Source organism: Podarcis vaucheri (assembly GCF_965113315.1).
Source record: "Podarcis vaucheri genome assembly, chromosome: 17".
Taxonomy (NCBI): Eukaryota; Metazoa; Chordata; class Lepidosauria; order Squamata; family Lacertidae; genus Podarcis; species Podarcis vaucheri.
In genome coordinates, this window is record NC_138755.1 from 41,829,839 (window position 1) to 41,849,716 (window position 19,878).

Genomic DNA, 19,878 nt, shown 5'->3' on the forward strand with positions numbered 1-19,878 from the left:
TACTAATTCTGGGTTAGTGGAGTCTGTAACCTGAAGCGTCTGTAATCTGAAGCATCTGTAACCCGAGGTACCACTGTACTGTGAATTATGCTTCAGCCTGCTGTACATAACCTTTCCAACAGGTTGTACTACCGTGCAAAGTTTGGAGCTGTGAAAGGAAGTGGACATATAATGGACATATAAACTGATAACCACTTGTATTCAAAAGCTAATAGTTATAAAACAAACTACTCTCATGTTTGATGGAACTTAATACTTTAATAATATTAATTTTCCTTATTTGCACTTTCTTAATAGTTCCTGTTTCTTTCAAGTAGCAAAGGTGGTTGGGATATTTGTGAGTTTGGGCTCATGCACATTTATTTATAAGAATATTCGTAAACTGCTAATTCATTTTAAAAAATACGAAACTGTTCTCGTCCTGAAGCAAAGTTCTGAACCCGAGGGACTATTTCTGGGTTAGCCGAGTCTGTAAGCTGAAGCGTCTGTAACCCGAGGTACCACTGCACGTCAATCAGGAGCGTAACTCCCTGCAGCGTGGCCGGGGGTTGGACTAGATGCCCCTCGGGGAAACGAGCCCCGCAAGCCGCGCTCGGGCCCAAGCGGCCTCTCTCCGGATTGGAGGCCCGGGCGGGGGGCGTGGCCGCCGTGGCGCCGCGCCTCCCGATTGGCCGCCCCCGAGGCTCTCCGGCCTCTCCAAGATGGCGGCGCCCAGCTCTTTCCTCAACTGCGAGGAGTACGCCGAGTTCCAGGTCGGAGGCGCGGAGCGGGGGGGGGGAGCGGGGGTGCCTCGTCGGGGCGGGCGGCCCGGCTCTGCCCTCACGGCCGGAGAGGCCTCTGCCTGAGGGGGGCCGGAGAAGCGGCTGGCCATTCAGCCCGGCGGCGGCGGCGGCGGCGCCCCCTTCCCCCTCCCCCGGGACGAGGGGGCGGCAAGGGCAGGCAGGGTCGCCCGGCTCCCGCGGCCTCGGAGGGGGAAGCTGGCTGGGCTCGGAGCCGCGCGGGGAGAGGGAAGGGACGCCGGCAGTTTCCGCACGTGCCGCTGGGAGGGCGGCCGAAGAAGGGAAAAGGGTTAAGGAGGCAAAAATCCCACGCGAATCCGGAGTGGAGCCTCTTCAGGCGGCGCCTCGTGACGCTTCTTTCAGGCAACTCCTGCAGCCAAGCTGGGGCCAAATATTATTTTTATTATTACAGTGGGACCTCGGGTTACAGACGCTTCAGGTTACAGACTCCACTAACCCAGAAATAGTGCTTCAGGTTACAGACCCCGTAACCAGCAGTACCACTGTATTTGCTGCTGCAATACATGGTGTTGTATTTTGGGAATTATCCAGGGCTTTTATTCTGGGGGGACGCAGACCCCTCAACGTTTTGTGCCTCTAAGTTTGGCCTCATTGAGGGGCAGGATTTCAATATGAGGAGGAAAAGGAGAGTGCAGTGGTACCTCGGGTTACAGACGCTTCAGGTTACAGACCCCGCTAACCCAGAAATAGTGCTTCAGGTTAAGAACTTTGCTTCAGGATGAGAACAGAAATCGTGCTGTGGGAGACCCCATTAGCTAAAGTGGTGCTTCAGGTTAAGGACAGTTTCAGGTTAAGAACGGACCTCTGGAACGAATTAAGTACTTAACCTGAGGCGCCACTGTATTATTATTTCCCCAGCCACTCTGAGCGGCTACAACAGAATACAGTGGTACCTTGGGTTAAGAACTTAATTCATTCCAGAGGTCTGTACTTAACCTGAAACTGTTCTTAACCTGAAGCACCACTTTAGCTAATGGAGCCTCCTGCTGCCGCTGCTGCATGATTTCTGTTCTTATCCTGAAGCAAAGTTCTTAAGCTGAAGCACTGTTTCTGGGTTAGCGGAGTCTGTAACCTGAAGCGTATGTAACCCGAGGTCCCACTGTATTAGTAGTACAGTCATACCTCGGGATGAATACGCTTCAGGTTATGCAAATTCAAGTTGCACTCTGCAGCGACCCGGAAGTAACAGGGCGTGTTACTTCTGGGTTTTGCCGTGTGCGCATGCGCAGACCATCAAAATGACGTCACACGCATGCACAGAAGCGCCAAAACATGACACGTGCGGACACGGGTTATGTTCACTTCGGGATGCGAATGGGGCTCCGGAACGGATAATAATAAGCGATAAAACATCAAACATTAAAAACTTTCCTAAACAGGGCTGCCTTCAGATGTCTTCTAATAATCATATAGTTGTTTATTTCCTTGTCATCTGATGGGAGGGCGTTCCACAGGGCGGGCGCCACCACCGAGAAGGCCCTCTGCCTTGTTCCCTGTAACCTCACTCATTTCCCTGGGTTTTTTTTTTTTCTTTTTCACTCTTTTTCACCTTAGAATCAACGTGTCTGTCTTTCTTCTACAGGAGTTGCTCAGGGTGATGAGAACCATCGATGACAGAATAGTCCATGAATTAAACACCACTGTCCCAACAGCTTCTTTTGTAGGAAAAATTGATGCTAGCAAAACGTGTAAAGAACTTCATCAGTCGGTAAATGCATTTGTTGCTGTTCTATTATTTGTGTTTTGGTTTTTAACTCATAAAATGTTACCAAGTGGTAATAGGCAGGTCACTCATTAATGCCATGCTACATAGTGACTATGTTTAACTACTTCATTCTCTGGAAGGAGATTGTTACTGCTTTTGTCACTGTCAAGAGGTAGGTTCAGACAGGGATAGTTATAAATTATTTTAAAGTCTAATAATAAACAGAAGTACAAAAAAAATTGGGGTAAACCCTAAGAGATAGGAGGAACACGCAAAACAGATGAATAAGGACTGAGCATGCTTAGTGGGCACAAAATTCTGCGAGGCTTTTGTGGGGCAGGGGAGAAGGAGGATGGGGGATATGGACTATTCTGGAAAAGAGCATGGCTGACTGGAACTTGGAAACCTATGCTGCAACATCTTATTTCAAGCTTTGCTTGTAATCAATAATCCCCATGACGAGTTAATAATAGTTAACCATAAATCTGAAAAGACCAGCATTGTGAATGTCTTAGAAGCATCAGAGACTGTAGTGCAGTTGAAGTTAAGCAAATTGGAACTGTCATTCCCCTGGACAGGACACCAGTGGGAGTCCCATGGAACAGTAAAATAGAATAATATTTAATAATAATATAAACTAAAAAGTTTTACCTTTCTGTGTTCTCTCTCTCTCTCTCTCTCCATGGCCTCACTTCCTTCAAGAATGAGTCTTGTAACTGCCTCTCACTCACATTGCCCCCTTCCTCCAAATACTGTCAGTATCTTTCAATGCTCCTGTCAGTCTCAGGCGAGTCAGTGCCAATGTTCTCAATGATCTGGGCCTTATCCTGTATGAAAAGGAATCTGTCCCCACCCCACTTATGGTCTTAGTGCATATCTAAGACAGCCTCTTAAACAGCTTTCTGCATTTTAAGTAAATTAAATTGAAATATCTTAAATTGGCTTTCTGTCATTTTAAATAGCATTATATTATGGGTTCAGAGGCTCGCTCTTCATTTGCTTGTTTACTCCCTTTAGCAGTACTCTTAACAAGGATGTACAATAAAAGTTGAGTCTATATGCTGCTGGTTACACCAGTAAGAATTCATTGTCTGCCATGTAAAAAGGCGAGAACCTTTTTACACATCAGGCAATGAATTCTTACTGGTGCAACCAGCAGCATATGGTCTACCCTGGAGAAGCAGCCTAAGGAGCTCTTGGAACTTCAGGGTACATTAAAAGTTGGAAAAGGTAGTTTTGAATGTATCTCATGTACAACATTTAAATACGAGAACTGTATGTTGCCACTCTCCCCTCCACTTACTATTTCAAAGAAAGTGAACAGGAGTGGAACCAGTTCATTAAAGCTGTATTATTCTCAAGCAGTGAGGATTTCTCTCTAGCATCTAAATTGACAGACTTTTTCCTTGCTTTCCGCTGTAGCAGAAATTTTCCTTTTTGAGAGCCAGTGTGGTGTAGTGGTTAAGAGCGGTAGTCACGTAATCTGGGGAACCAGGTTCGCTTCCCCGCTCCTCCACCTGCAGCTGCTGGGTGACCTTGGGCCAGTCACACTTCTCTGAAGTCTCTCAGCCCCACTCACCTCACAGAGTGTTTGTTGTGGGGGAGGAAGGGAAAGGAGAATGTTAGCCGCTTTGAGACTCCTGAAGGGGAGTGAAAGGCGGGATATCAAATCCAAACTCTTCTTCTTCTTCTTTCCATTTAAATTTCTGCGTAACCTCTGGGGTATCACTGACTGCACTGTTACTGGGTGAGCTGTAGGTTTTCTGGCTGCATTTGTGAGTAGGAAGGCGAGAAAGCTGGTTGGGAGTAAAACGATCTTGTGGAACATCCACTGCATGCACGTTGAAAGATTTACATTCTGTACAAAAATCATTCCATTTATTTCTTGCTTTTAACAGGTGATTGGGTAGTTGACTCTTTTCTTTCCACTATTTATTTAGCTGGCACAGGCTCATGAAAGTAGAGAGAGAATAATCAAAACCTGTATTGCCCAAGCTTCCAGTGTAGTAGAATCTTTGCAGGAAGAGAGGAGGAAATCTCTGGAGGATACGGCACTGTTAAAAAGGCTCAGGAAAGAACAGACAAAGGTGAGTGGAAGAGTTTCAGGACTTATTTCCTTGGTATTATTATATGAAAAATAGTGTACAATTCATAATCACAAGCAGAAAAAAGATAGCACAGTGGTACCTCGTGTTACATACGCTTCAGGTTACAGACGCTTCAGTTTACAGACTCTGCTAACCCAGAAATAGTACCTTGGGTTCAGAACTTTGCTTCAGGATGAGAACAGAAATCGTGCTCCGGCAGCAGCAGGAGGCCCCATTAGCTAAAATGGTGCTTCAGGTTAAGAACAGTTTCAGGTTAAGAACGGACCTCCGGAACGAATTAAGTACTTAACCTGAGGTACCACTGTGCATGCAGGTCTTGCTTACTGAACGTAGGCCTTTCTGTCTGGCCCTTGGGAGATTTCCCTGGCCCCTCTCCCTCTCACCAGTCCCATCCTTTCTCCTCAGCCTTGCACCCCTTACCAACACTTTGTGAGTGTTTTGCCTGGCTAGAATATCCCCTTGAGCCCTGATGACGCTTCTTGCATTTTCATGGAAGGAGGCTAGAGGGTGTGTGCGAGACTGTGCAGAAAACAGCCTAGTGTACAAAGGCAAGGGAACCTGCCCCTCCGTCCAAAAAAGGTTCCCCATCTGCTTTATGGCCTCTTGGACAGGGAAAAAAAATCCCCTTCCACCAGTGAAATGTTCTAATATCTGTTCAAGGCCAGGCTCCCGATACCTATGTTAAATTCACATATTTGCATGGAAAGGTTCACTTGCTGGATGGTAAGGTCTGGACCACTACTAGTTAATGTTCTGGGATCTTCAGTGTTTATCATAATGTTTTTATTTACACGAATAAATGTTTCAGCTTCTACATGGTTTCACTGGATGATAAAGAACATGATCCCTGTCAGTCTGCTGCTGATAGGAACCCATCCATCTTGCCAAGCTCCTAACGCAGAGAGTACTCACCTTCTTTCCTTTCTCCCACAGTTGAGATTAATGCAGTCAGAGCTGAACGTTGAAGAAGTGGTAAATGATAGAAGCTGGAAGGTATGGCATCCTCTTGACTCGAGATTTCGGATCTCTGTGTGAATATTTGTTTGATGCAACACATTAAGACTGTGCTGAGATGAAGCGTGATGGCTGCAGGCTAGGTTAAAATAAGGAGCGGAGTAGAAATACTGTGAATAAGCAGTTCTCAAACTTGTTTGGCCTGCTGCTCACTTTTCAGAAAAAAATACATACTCAGCGCATTCTGCAAATCTACCTTCTTAAGCAAAGAAACAGAAAGATGCAGCGACAAATTTGGTTCTTTTATGTATCTGTATTTCTACCTACGTCCTGCAACATAGTTAAGAAAGATGTTGTAAATAAGACATCTTGAAGCTTGAAATTATAAAATTATTTATAAAAATCAACCATAGTATCATTTGCACTACACACAGAAAACTAAGATAACGAAAGATAATATTAAAATAAAAATTATGAATAACATGAAAAATAATACTAATGAGAAGGATGAACCTGGTGTGCTGCTATCAGTTTATTAATGTTTGGTTCTGCAAAGTGGACTAGGCCCCAGGATTAAAAACCCATGGGGCGGAGCAGAGTGAAGCCTGCCGACTCAGTCTGGTCCACCCCAGGGGCAGGTCCAGCGCCTCAGCCCGCCTGCCATTGGCTGAATAGGCAGGCAAGCGGCAATTCACTTCCAGGGCTTGAGAGAACCTGAAAAGGGTTCACCCAAACCCAGGTGTCAGGCTTCAGGGAATCGGATCCCTCCCTCAGTGGCAGTAAATAAGCAGATCGAACAAAAGGAGCGTTCTTACCAGTTAGTTTCTTGAATAATCGCAGTGAGAGACAAAGGAATGCATCTCTCTCTAGAAATGGTGTTGCTCCCAGTAAAGGTTCACCCCCTCCGTCCCCCTTAATCTACGTCACTCCTATGCCAAGTAATCTGACCTTATTGTCACTGCGCTCTCTGTTCTATCACTCTCAAAAGCCCGTCTAGTCTTAGGCGAAGGGGGGACTCTGCCAGCCGTCTCTCTCCTGGCGTTTCCTCTTCTAGCTGTTCCTCACCTAGTATTTCCCAGCTTTCCCCCTCTGGACTATGCCCCTCTGCAAACCACTGTTCTAAACCAATACTGCCCTCCTGCCCTTGGGAAGGTTCAGGACAATGGGGTGGGGGAGGCCTCCCACAATTCCTCCTCAGTCCAGTCCCTGACACTGGGGAAAACCCCTCACTCCGGATCCAGGCAAGGCATTGTCACTGTCCCACAGTGGCGCCCAACCTGGTGGTAAGCATCATTGCATAGCAGATGAAACCCGTATGAATGCTTTTTCAAATTTTTCTTCTTTCTTTATACTTTTACTGCCCCCTGTTTTTATTCAACACCCCCCCCCCAATTGCAGCCAAGGCTACTAATGCCCCCTGGATCATAGCAGCTTCCCCCCCCCCCCCGGGGGGGTGGTATTGCCCACTTTGGGAAATATTGCTCTAAATAAATAAAACAATTAGCCTAGGTATCTAAGATGGACACAAAATAGATGATAAAAACAAAACACATTTTATGTATGGATAAATCTGTTGGCAACATATGCATAGTTGATTGGACTGTAATTAATCCTTTATTTTGCGGGGTAAAGTTTTATTAGTATTATATAATTTTAGAATGCATATAAAACAGAGATTAAAAATATAACAACAGTCAAAAATTTAAAGATGAAAAACAAAACTATAAAATATACGCACATGAGTTAAAATAACAAAGTCCAAGTAAAGGGTATCAGCTTTATCAGATCGTCAAGCATCGTTCCAGATTTGCCAGATTTGCCAGGCTGAGAATGGTGGTTCTGCTTTATGCTTCTTAAGGGACTGCCAGATCGTATAAAAATGTTTGGAGGTTCTTGTCCTTGCCAAAATCTCGAATTATGCATGATTTTCTCTATTAGAGCTATATTCCAGAGTGAGCGGTATCAGGCGTCCAGTTTAAGATTTGGGCTGTTTCCCACTGATGTGCGATTACTGGAGGAGGAGGAGGAGGAGGAGTAATAATAATAATAATAATAATAATAATATATTTATACCCCACCCATCTGGCTGGGTTTCCCCAGCATTTTGCTCCCCAGCAGATTAGGTGTTTTGAACATTCATTGCACCTTCACTTGTATTAACAATATTTATTTCAAGAACCAATCCCTCTGTCTTGGTGTCTTAGGTATTTAATGAACGCTGCAGAGCTCATTATAAGCCTCCGAAGAGTCAGTGATGCAAAGGAGGGGGCGTCTTCCCCTGAAAGTGAACTTCAATCATGCAAATAAGAGAAGAAACATGGAACAAGCCACTTGGGACCTTTTGAGGGGGGGAAATCAGATCTGTGGGGCTCAGCCCAGTGAATTGTTTTGCTAATTAAGATAAATCAACTGCTATTTTGTATGGAAAGAAGTCTTTTTTATTAAAGAAAAGAAAAAACCAGATGGAATGTGATGCCAGCATTTTAACTTCAGCATTTCCAGATCTACAAGTATCCTTTAGACAGGATGAGAGAATAATGTCTCTATCTCTTCTTGGACCAGAAAGTTTCACCTTTTTATTTTGGTTTCTAGGATGGCTAAATTTGGGCTGTATCATCTGGCCTGGTTCTAAAACTGGCATAGGTCTTAAAAGATTACTGCTGTGATAAAAGGAAGTTAATAGGTAATACTTGATACAAAGTGGGAATTTACCTTTTAACTACATGTAGCATTCTGTAAACAAATCCAATTTTGACTGGCGATGTAGCCAGTTTAAACTGTGGACTCCAGTTGCAGTCTGACATATCCAATGGTGCCAGTTGTGAATTGCTTTATAGTGGACACTTTTGGAGTGTGGATGTTGACATCTGTATCTTTTTGGCTTGGATGCTGAAATAATTTGAGAGTGAAAGATATTCAACTCATGAATTTGCTACATGAAGCAAATACTGAGTGCCTTTCATCAGTTTCACGGATGACATGCCAATGCGGACAGACCTATAGGTAAATTCACTTCATATCATGTTAACTATAAGTCTCTCTTTATAAGTGACCTACCAGGGAGTTACACAGCAGAATTACTCACCTGCGGAAATTCCCCCCCAATATGTCAACAGAGTTTTTGAAATGTAAGTCCTATTGATCAAGTTCTAGAAGAGTCACAGTTCTAATTCGTGGGAGAGAAAAGTGTGTGTGTGTGTGTGTGAGTGAGTGAGTGAGAGAGAGAGAGAGAGAGAGAGAAATTGAACTTGAGAGAATATGCCTTCGTTAGATTTAACTGTCTGATATTCAAATAAAGGAAATTTACACTACTCGCCACCTGGACAACATGGCAGGCTTTCCAATAGTTCTATCCTTATATAATTTTGAATACAATTCTTTAATGCCATTTTAAATGTATAAAATAAATTTTCAAGCACTGACAATTTTCTAAAAGTTTAGCCTTATAATAAAGCACAAATACTATCTAATTGACTTGTTTTAGGAGACCAACAGATTGCCTTACTCTCGTCATGAGATTCCAGTGTGAGGGAAATTGGCTCTGAAAAGCACACAGAACACATGGTTACACTCTACAAAGTGTGTAGATATTTCATTTCAAAAGGCATCAAGGTGTATAGAAAGCAAAAAATAAAATCCTGCCATAATTACCAACATTCCAGAATCGATGCAAGCCTCTCACTGTGTGATGACTCAATTTCCTAAACCCACCTGTGCATAGAAACCTTTATGCTCTCCCTGACAAGACACGGCTGCTTCAGATTGCTTTTTTTCACATCCCATTATAATGATTAATTCATTATTTAAAAATCCTTTTATCAGGAAGTAGAGGTTGGATTGTAATTATTTTAATTAAGACCAATTATATTTTTAGCATATGGGGGTAGGATTTCCTGTAACGAGGGTTTTCTGGGTTGGCCTGCCACACACCTCACCTTAGCTCTGAATTTCCAGCAAGTAATGATCTAAACTGAAACAAAAGGAAGAACTGTAGAAACACATTTTTTAAAAATAAAGAAGAATTGAATAATCCATACCCTTTCAGGGAATGCTGTACATTCCAGATAATGAATGGAACCTGTTTATAATGTGCCAAGACAGATGATAGAAGCAGATACCACACATCCAAGCCGGTGTGCTTAGGTCCTGTGTAAAGTCTGCATGCCTTTATTTAAACAGTACTTCATTTCCAAACGTAGACTTGGATTTGAAAATTGTGCAAGCGGTTATTTACTTGGCCCACTGGAATGATGTTGTTCTGTGAATATATTCAGGGATCATAGGGTTAGGAGTTAAGATTGCTTCAGCCAAAGCAATTTTGTTTAGCACACATTTGTGCATTAATAAGACAATGGAGGTGCTGCATGTTTCAACTGCAATGCCTCATGCAATGGTAATCATTGCCCTGTAGATCATTCAGAGACCCTGTTTTCACCTTCATGCAGCTGAAATGCAGAGGAAAGTACCCAGGTGGGGCGATAGAGTGTGTCCTCTTGATAGCATGTGGCGGGCTCCCATTCTGAATGAGCACAATCCTGGAGCCTTCCCACATTTCCCAGTTTCATGTAATGTGATGCGTTGCGAGTGAGCCATGTGGCCGTCTTGTCTTTTTCTTTTGACAAGCTATGAAATTGCTTGGTGTCTGCATAGCCTCCAGGCCGATGGACTTGATTTCCTAAGCTGAAGAGTTTTATCTTTTGGTTCTTTACTTATTTCACGGTTCCTCACTTTCTGCATTTTTATGTGCAAAACAGCTGAAAGACTGCAATCCTGTTGTGGCTGCTGGAGATCCAAAGTGACAGAGGGGAAATAAAACAAAACCTCTAACATTGGGCTTTAATGCCCATAACAGGTTCTGCATTCTCTTAATTCTTGGTAGCCCTGGTAATGCTTTTTAAAAATACACATATTGCAAAACGTCACAAGGGTGCTTTTTATTTTACCTGTTTTGAAAAATGAGAGAACTTTCTCTAAAATGTGGTAACATATTTTCTAAACTATCATTTACAGTTAGGAAAGGTCACCTTTGATCATTTACCTTCCATCAAATGGGAAAATACAGAATTTCCTGTTGCAGAACCCTATCACAACCACCCTGGCCAAAATATCCAAGTTTTGAGAGCTGTCAGCATTTTGGAAGATTTAAGTGTAAAAGGCTTATTTTGTGTCCGGGGGGGGGGGGGGGGCAAAATGTGTGGCCCTACTGACACTTTCAAACCCTCCCCCTTCACTTCCTTAATGCCTAAAAGTTGCTTAGCTTTTATCAGCATTGAGGGTTTTTATTTTATTTTAAAACTATGCACTAGTCCTGGGTTTTTCTATTTGGAATGACCTTTGGGCCAGACATGATGTGACAAGAACACCCATGTTGGTTAATCATGTGCTTGCCCCATTGAGTCATAAAAGCATGAGGGTGGGGTCTAATTTTCCCAATAGAAGAACACCAAAAAGGGAAGCTGATCTCCTGTCCTTCCAGTTACCTCCCTGTGTGCTGTTGCTTCAGGCATTCTCTTCTCAAGTCCCAGCTAGAACAAACTACCCAACTTTCCCTCAGTTCAATTATGTAGACTGGTGTTTCCCAAACTTGGGTCTCCAGTTGGTTTTGGACTACAGTTCCCATCATCCCTGACCACTGGTCCTGCTAGCTTAGGGATGGTGTGAGTTGTAGTCCAAAAACAGCTGGAGACCCAAGATTGAGAAATACTGATTTAGACCAAGTTGACAAAAGCTATTGATGGCTAAGAGCGGCATGCAAATAGATCTTAGTAGCGTCCTCCATTTCCATCTATGTATAGAAAAACTGAAGTCAAGAAGGTAACTGGTTGGAGGCTATAAAATCTACCTTTTCAAAGTTGGTCTAGCACCTGTCCGTGAGAAGCTGCCTTGAGGTTGGACCAAGTACTCTGCAGTCTCACTTCAGGAAAGCCAGGGTGGAATAGTGATAAAAGAAAAGAAAATAACTAAGGAGATCCGGGGCCAAAATTCCATGGAGCCACAACTCCCTGGCCCGTCTTTAGGCCACTCTTTCTTTCAGCTGAACTTTCCTTACAGGCTGGTTGTGCAGATAAATTGGGGTGGGAGGATGCTATCCTTAGTTCCTTGGAGGGAATATGTAAACATTATAAATAAAAAAACCCTGTGATTCTAGGCCAAAAAACTTGTTTCACAGTTCCATTGGCAGGTTGTGCCTTCTTCCTTTTAATGATTCTCAGTGCTTGTCTTTCTACGGCGTGGGCTCTCATGCAATGCTTAATGTCATTGATGTATAGACTCGGAATTGCTTGTTTAAATAATGCCCAATCATTACTCTTCAGATACTATTAAATTTGCCTGAAGTCTGGTTTTTTAAAACACACACGGACAGAGAAAGAACTTAATTATCTGTGGTATTGCGAAATGGTAACCAAAGCGCTTGAATCTTTCGCAATGTAGAAGATTTAGCCTTGCCTCTCAGTAAACACAAAGAGGATAGGAATGCCCAGTTTATTTAAATGCACAGCGCAGTCCTAATCTATGTACACAGGGATGGAAGAGTCTCGCTGAACTCACCTATGTACAGGATTTCAGCCTTATTCTTGTGGCACCTTGAAGACCGCCAAAATTACTGAAGGATAGCCCACTTCATCAGATGCAGGTAACCAGCATCTGATTGTGTTGAGAAATCACTTAGTTTTTAAATTGCCACATGCAGCCCCCATTTCCTCATGCTGCAAGAGATTTTAATTATTTCTAAATAAAAGACTGGTCATCTTAATTTAGGGGTTTCTGTAGGGTAACAGAAACACAAGCCAGCTCTTCACATTCTATAGCCATTTTTTCCCCCATAGGACATAAAATGTGCAACAACTGCCCCTTGATCCATATCCAGGGCAACACTGAAACTTCACATAGAAAGCCAGTGACTCCAGCTCCCAACACCTAACTTAAAAAGTCCTAGATGTGGTGGGTTTTCACGGACCTCATTTTAGTTCTTAGGCTACATCAAACAGGTCAGCTATTGTAATTTGCCAGGCTGATACCAAGTGGGCACTGGTACAGAAAAAAGCAATAATAATAATAATAATAATTTTATTACTTATACCCCGCCCATCTGGCTGGGTTTCCCCAGCCACTCAGGGCGGCTCCCAACAGAACAATAAAAACACGATAAAAGATCAAACATTAAAAACTTCCCTAAACAGGGCTGCCTTCAGATGTCTTATAAAATTCAGATAGTTGCTTATTTCCTTGACATCTGAGGGGAGGGCGTTCCACAGGGCGGGTGCCACTACCGAGAAGGCCCTTTGTTAGTATGGTTTTCCCCCCTCCCATAGCAAATAGCAGGGTGGGTGGGGTGGGAATGGTTTTCACTGGAAAGATAGAACCTCCTCACTTGCCAAGCCCTCCTTCAGCTGCTATTTACATAGACCTAAACCGCCTGGTGACCTCCAGAGGTTTTGGGCTAGCGCCATCCAGGGTGACCGGTGTTCAGGGATGATGGGAGTTGTAGTCTAGCAACATCAGGAGGGGCACATCAGGTTTAGGAAGACTGGTTTTAATTCATAGACCTTTGAGCTTTTTCATGCATCCTGTCCTCCCTTCTTGTTTGGCCTTGGACCAATGAAACAAGGAATCTGACTCTGGGTTGAGCAACCCAAGAAGAGGTGCTGTTCCAAAGAACAAAAGTCAGTCATGTGTCCATCACTCAAGCAGTTAAGCTTCTGGTGAGTCAGGAAGATTCCTCACCCCTCTTCAGCTCTCACAAAACAAAAGCTTGATTGTGTTGTGTGGAAATCTTATCTTCTGCATGTTCAGGGAGATAAATCATGTTAAATTTGTATTTCCCCATACTGTAACAACCCATTGTAACAGAAGTCTACCTCTTTCTTCTTATTCTCAGGTGATGACTCTTCAAATTCATTTACATAAGAGTCATGTGACACTGTTAGAGTATATAATACACCCGACTAAACTATTGGATCATAGTTGCTGCTGATTTGCCTGTGGAGACTTCTCAGCACCTTCAAGTTTGACTTGTCACCATGATGGCTGGAGGCTTAACAGATGCCAGTCCTTCTACTCCAGATGTTCAGCAGCTGGCTGACAAGGTAAGTAAAAGCCCATTAAACATTGACAAATTTATATTTTGTATATAAATTAAACCAATGTGGAAAATGCACCTTACTTAGTAGCTGTCATTCAGTTGTGAAATAAGAATACCTGTTTATCTGGCTACAGATTGCATGTGTTATTTCAGAATCAATAACCTCCCTTGACTCAAAGTTTGGGGGCGCCAGTGACAATGCCCTATTCTAACTAATGGTGATGGGGAGGGGCATTGAGCGCCCCCCAACTCTTTGCTCTCCTGTCCTGCTACAGACAGGTCTTGTGTCATCCACACAGGGACCAGATTTGGAAAATGAATATCAATGCTGATAGTCTCACGATTTCAGATTCCCTTTATTTTGTAAATAAAGTAAAATAAAAATCCATAGGAGCTGTCACAAAGAGTCTTGTGGCAGCTCGGAGGTTATTATGGAATATGTTTTTGTGACACCTTACAGGCTTACAAACTGCTTGTGGCGCAAGTAAGGTGGTGTGTGGTTTTTTTGACTCTAGCCTACAAAAACTTAGATGCCACAAGACTTTGTAGCTTTATTTTGAAAGAACGCTATTTGTTCTAGGGGAGCAGTTTAATATTTTCAGAGATCACAAAGCTAGCCATACTCAGATTCTTTTTCACAAAGGGCGGCAAATATGTTCCAGCAGCCTTAAGGGTTTTCAACGCAAAACCCGTTTCCCAACTCCTGTATGCTGCCAATGTCTGGCATAATGGGGACCTGCCAAAGCTAGATGGCTTTCAGGCAAAATTGCTGCGATCTCTGCTGCAGGTACCCAACTGCGTCCCCAACTCCACACTTCTGTTAAAAGCTGGTGAATGCCCAATTTCAACTAAAGCGTGGTGGGCTGCCCTAAAACATTGGCTCAGGATTTCAGTGTTTAATCTAGGGAAGGGTTTGTACCAACACCTGACCAATGAGGAATTTGTCAGCAAATGGCAGAAAACCATGGCTAAAAAGCCACCTCTATTGGTCTGTCACCCCCCAACTGTATTACCTGGGTTACGAAGGTGCCCTAAAGACGTTAAAGCAAAGATTATGGGACAATGCACACAGTGACTTGCAATCTCGATCACACGTAGTCTGTAGTCCGTTGGCAGTAGGAGTTCAATATGGGTATGTCTTTAAGCTAACATCTTACATCAAAAACCTGACAGTACCTAACTACCAAAGGCTTTTCACCAAAGCCGGACTAAATGTCTTTCCTTCTGCAGTGTTGGATGGCAGGTTGAGAGGAGTTCCCTACCAGGACAGACTTTGCTCGTGTGCTCAAAACATCTATTCCGTAAAACATATTTTGTTGCACTGTGAAAAATATGAGCAAGCCAGGGCTGAACTGATATTACCCTTGCTGGTACCTTTCCCAGGAAAATCAGAGACTCACTATGTCAGGCTCCTATTGGAAGACCAGACAAACACTAGAACGGTAGCAGTGGCAAAGTTTTTATCGGTGGTTGCAAGAACCAATGATCCCTATATTCTGAACAAAATGCTTGTTTAACCTGAAGGTAGGCTGTATGAATTGTGTATTGCTTTGTAATGATTTGTTGGGTCTCTGGACCGTAATAAAGGTTGATGATGATATTTTCAGAGACTAAATTGTTAGGTGTGGCCAAATGTATTGAGTCAGCCCACGCATTTTGACCACAATGTCATATAGCCTTTTGTGCCATTTTTACTGCGTTTCTTCTTCATAAAAACTTCCATCTCATAAGCGTTTGGTTGCATACAAAAATGCGTCTCTCTTCTAGGCAAGCAGGTTTGGCTTCTCTGGGAAGGGCAGCCCTGAGCGTCCACCCTTGCCCTCAGATCAGGACTTGTCTTGAAACAGCGGCTGTTTCTGCACTTGTCCCAAATGGATTTGGGGGTCTGCAAAATTTCTCAGACATAAAATGAATAACGGAGCAATGCAAACGCCCACCGTTTCCTATGGCTTTGGCTCAGTTCTTTGCTGCCCAAGAATGACAACTCTTCTTATTTTTAATTTCAGATGAAATCTCAGATAGAACAGAAGGAAAACAAGGCTTTCACTGTTTTCACTGCTGTTGAGTACAAAACACAGGTGGTTGCTGGAACAAACTATTTCATTAAGGTCAGTGCTCCAACTGAGAAATGATCGGGAATTTTATTAATGAACTTTCTATTCTAAAAAGTCTACATTTTTAAAACTAGTTGTGGCGTTTGCCTCCTAGGATGGGTCATAAGGAAAGAGTTAAAATAGGTGTGATGTGATTGGCCAGTGAGAATGCAAGGGGGGAATAAAAGTTAGAGTGGGAGGTTTTGAAAGTCAGTTGAGGTTGAGGTTTGGGAGTTGAAGAAGGAGGAGGGAGGTTTAGGTGTGGGTTGGTCGAGTTGTATTGTGAGAGAGTGAGAGGAATTGTTAGGTGGAGTCAAATAGATAGTTGGAATAATCCGTTTGGAGTTGTTAGGAACTAAGAATAAGAAACTGACAAGAGAAAAATTAACTGTAACCATAAGCTTGTTCCTGCATTTAAAAATAAACTTGATTATTTGGTTATGTTAACAACTGACTGGACTCCATGTGTCCCCATGAGATACGGGGTGGTGGCAGCGGAAAAAGCAATCGCAGTGGCGGCACAGGGTCACTAGACCGTCAAACGTCCGGGGGCCCTGTGTGTTATCGCCACACTATTTTTTATTGAAGAAGCTTAATCAAGCCATATATATATATATTTGCTTTGAAGTATTAATTATTGAATACCTTTGCCGTTTAAAACTACTTCATCAGGAAGCTCTTGCATCACTTTAAAAATAGGCTGGCTTGCCTTTAGAGATGGACGTGTATCGTCCCTTCACTCGTTCTTCAAAATGAGAGAAATGCTGCCTGGTGCTGCCTGTTGGGTAAGACGCAGGTGGCGCTGTGGTCTAAACCTCTGAGACTCTTGGGCTTGCCGATCGGAAGGTTGGCGGTTTGAATCCCTGTGATGGGGTGAGCTCTCATTGCTCAGTCCCAGCTCCTGCCAATCTAGCAGTTCAAAAGCACACCAGTGCAAGTAGATAAATAGGTACCGCTGTGGCGGGAAGGTAAATGGCATTTCCGTGCACTCTGGCTTCCGTCACTGTGTTCCATTGTGCCAGAAGCAGTTTAGTCATGCTGGCCACATGACCCACAAAGCTGTCTGTCCCTCGGCCTGAAAGTGAGATGAGCGCCACAAGCCCATAGCTGCCTTTGATTGGACATCATCATCATCATCATCCATTTTATTTATACCCTGCCCATCTGGCTGGGTTTCCCCAGCCCCTCTTAAACTTAACCGTCCAGGGGTCCTTTTTTTTTTTTTTTACCTAGTCCTTCTACCTTTTCATTTGGTTACTACAGTAAAACCCTGAAAAAGTTGTCCCTCTCACTGTGCAAAGCCGGCCAGTAGATTGTCCAGTCGAAGGGTCTCTAAGCAATGTGCATTTCCTATTTAACACAATTCTTTTTATGCAAGCTACTTTTGCCTTAGGTTCCAATCATCCCTCCCTCTCTCAACTAAAAGCTTTTCACAGGAGTAGCTAATTTGTGATTCTGCCGGCCTCCTACTTTCATAATCTCCCCAAACTTTGAACTGTCTTGGCTGGGGCTGCTAGGAATTGGGATCCCAACAGTAGCTGGAGGGTCACATTTTAGGATTGTTAATGTGAACTCGGGTAGTAATTGTCAGGGGCTCAGGAACAGAGGCACAGGGGAGAGAGGAGATGGAGAGCGAAGGGGAAGGATCTGAGGGCAGCGTAGGGGAGTATGGCAGTGACCCGAGAGATTCCATGAGCTTCTCCAGCGAATCAGAAGATTCCCAGAAGGAGGCGCCAATGGTCAGGGCAAGGGGGGTCCCAGGGGGGACACACCAGAAACAAGGGGCCAGCGGGGACTCCCAAAGCAGCAGCTGGAGATCAGGGCCAGCTTCCCCACCAGAGCGTAGTGGGGGGGAGGAGTCCCAGGTGTCAGGGCCAGCGTCTCCTCCAGCAGGGAGAGAAGATGAGTCGAGACTGACCACACCTCCAGCGGAGAGTGGGGGAACGGAGGGGAGGTCGAGTACAGCCAGCCTCCCCGAAGGGGGAAGCAGTGACAGGAGCAGTGTAACAGTCAGGAGGAAGGTTGCCGGCTGGGCGCGCGCGCCAAGTTCAAATGTACAGGCACGCGGGACAGCAGAAAGCCCAGATCGGGAACCAGGTCCTAAAGCCCGCCGGAGGCAGGGAGAAGAATCAGGGGATTCAGCGTCAGAAGAGTCTAGGAAGGGCGAGACCCCAGCGGACAGGCGGGCCCAGAGGAGGAAAGAGCGGAGGAAGAGGTGGAGCAAGGCTAGAGTCTTAAACTGGTGTCTGGGGGGAGGAGACTCAGACGGAGCTTCAGCGGTCTAGAGTCTCAGACATAGAGCTGCACGCTGCGACTGTGAAAGAGAAACTGAACTTCAATAAAGACCTTTGTATATAACAACGAATCAGCGTTGGTCCTTTGTGAGCTGGGACCTAGGGCAGCTCTGACAGTAATTAACATCGAACATTTTAACCCTGGCCCATTCTCTCTTCCCTACAGGTCGATGTTGGCCAGGGTGAACATTTGCACTTGCGCGTATTCCAGCCCCTTCCTCACAAGAACGAAGCCCCTTCTTTGACCGCTTACCAGACTGGGAAGACGGCGAATGATCCACTGAACTACTTCTAAGGAGAAGTAGCCCTTTCTGCTGCCATCTTGTGTATGTTTTTTAAACAAATACAGGATGCAGACTGACATGTCAAAATCAGCTACAAATAAAACATCTCGTTTGGGAAGTTTTAGGTTGTGATTCTGCATTGTATTCTGTGTAATAGCAACATTTATTCCTCATACTCCTTTTCCACTAGTAAGACACAGGGATAGAAAGTCAATAGTATACTTTGTGCACTTACAGGCTTCCCGGAAAACAAGGCAAACGATAGCCAGTAGGCACAATTTCATAATTTATCTCTCCGGAATTTAAGGATATGATTGCAAAGGCAACTTACCTCACACTCACGGGACCCACATAACATTTGTCTTAGATAGAAAATCCAAATAAATAAATAAAAAGATTGTCCACTCTTTCCTGCTACACCCAAACAAGGCAGTCAGTTGGTCGTTTTTGTTTTTAAAGGAAATACATACAGGGAAGAAGCTTCTCTTTCAATTACTGTGTGGAAGACAGAGCTGGTATTCTCAGATATGAAGGCACAACCATTGTGATCCTTGTCAGCAGCCATAGGCACAATCTGAAACCTGCACAGCCTCATTCGAATCTGTGTTACCACCTCCTACAGTCCACATGGGTGTGGGCAAGGGGAGGCGGCAGGCTGCCCCCTAGATCCTCAGAAATTATTGAAAAGCATTAAAAATACTCAACTAGGTGAGGTTCTGTTCCCGTCGCAGAAGCCAGTTTCCCCTAGTCAGAAGCCTCCCTTTGTAATGCCTTTACCCATGATCTCCCAAAAAAAGCTCAGTAACCTTGGGAGGTGATCTCCCCTAAAAGTTCGACAACTTTTTTGCCTTCTCCCCAACCAAAATCCTGGCTATGCCCATAACAGTCCATCTTAACTACTGTGGCCAGATCCAGACACCATCAGCCAGTCTTCACTCACTTCCCATTTACCATCCAACCTAATGAAGAGCTGAGTTGAACCTGACCTTCAACACTTATGAAGTTTCCCCTATTAACATCGGCTTTTTTTTTTTTTTTAAGCAAGCAACTTGATTTATTGAGAAGGATCCAAAGAAGTGGTATACAAAAATAAATGCACATCAAGACGATTTCTTGGGTATATAATGACTACGTAGCCCTATTCAGACGTTGCTCACATGTCAGGCATAAGCGCATAGAGGATTGGGACCTGGTTTTAGCCCCACTCAGCATCTTCCCCCTCCTCTTTTTTCTTTTTAGTAACAACATGGTCATGGTTGTGTGAGCAGAAACCCCAGTAATATGTGCGCAACTGCTCACAAGTAGGGGGTCTCCACATCTGGGACACCTGATTAGTCAAGTGTCATGAATTAGGCTTTCTGCTCATACAAAATGTTGCTAAACACGTGTGGGAGGGAGGTGATAGCATGAGGTAAAAAGCACAGTCCCAGTCCTTGATCTATGCGCTTACGGTTTACACACAAGTAGCACATAAATACTTGTGCACAACAAAAATTAATACAATCAAAGCATGGCTACATTACTACAGTTTTATAGCACGATACTATTTTTTTTAAG

General features: G+C 44.0%; 2 protein-coding genes across 2 annotated transcripts; both read left to right on the top strand.

Annotated features, from left to right (window-relative positions):
• The first annotated feature begins 630 nt into the window (after positions 1-630).
• Positions 631-8,030, top strand: MIX23 (mitochondrial matrix import factor 23). The gene is made up of 5 exons (XM_082206166.1): positions 631-752; positions 2,383-2,508; positions 4,446-4,592; positions 5,547-5,606; positions 7,772-8,030. The coding sequence occupies exons 1-5, from the start codon at positions 702-704 to the stop codon at positions 7,820-7,822; spliced, it is 435 nt and encodes a 144-aa protein (XP_082062292.1). The 5' UTR covers positions 631-701; the 3' UTR covers positions 7,823-8,030.
• Positions 8,031-13,340: 5,310 nt separating this feature from the next.
• Positions 13,341-19,874, top strand: LOC309522697 (cystatin-B-like). Its single transcript, XM_082206181.1, has 3 exons — positions 13,341-13,654; positions 15,657-15,758; positions 18,204-19,874. The coding sequence occupies exons 1-3, from the start codon at positions 13,589-13,591 to the stop codon at positions 18,330-18,332; spliced, it is 297 nt and encodes a 98-aa protein (XP_082062307.1). The 5' UTR covers positions 13,341-13,588; the 3' UTR covers positions 18,333-19,874.
• Positions 19,875-19,878: the final 4 nt, after the last annotated feature.

Excerpts from the sequence above, each read along its gene's own strand:
- MIX23 (XM_082206166.1), top strand. The coding sequence starts at position 702 with ATGGCGGCGCCCAGCTCTTTCCTCAACTGCGAGGAGTACGCCGAGTTC. Across the intron at positions 2,509-4,445 it reads GTAAAGAACTTCATCAGTCG|CTGGCACAGGCTCATGAAAG; the intron begins GTAAATGCATTT and ends CTATTTATTTAG. Across the intron at positions 4,593-5,546 it reads TCAGGAAAGAACAGACAAAG|TTGAGATTAATGCAGTCAGA; the intron begins GTGAGTGGAAGA and ends TTTCTCCCACAG.
- LOC309522697 (XM_082206181.1), top strand. The coding sequence starts at position 13,589 with ATGATGGCTGGAGGCTTAACAGATGCCAGTCCTTCTACTCCAGATGTT. Across the intron at positions 13,655-15,656 it reads TTCAGCAGCTGGCTGACAAG|ATGAAATCTCAGATAGAACA; the intron begins GTAAGTAAAAGC and ends TTTTAATTTCAG. Across the intron at positions 15,759-18,203 it reads GAACAAACTATTTCATTAAG|GTCGATGTTGGCCAGGGTGA; the intron begins GTCAGTGCTCCA and ends TCTTCCCTACAG.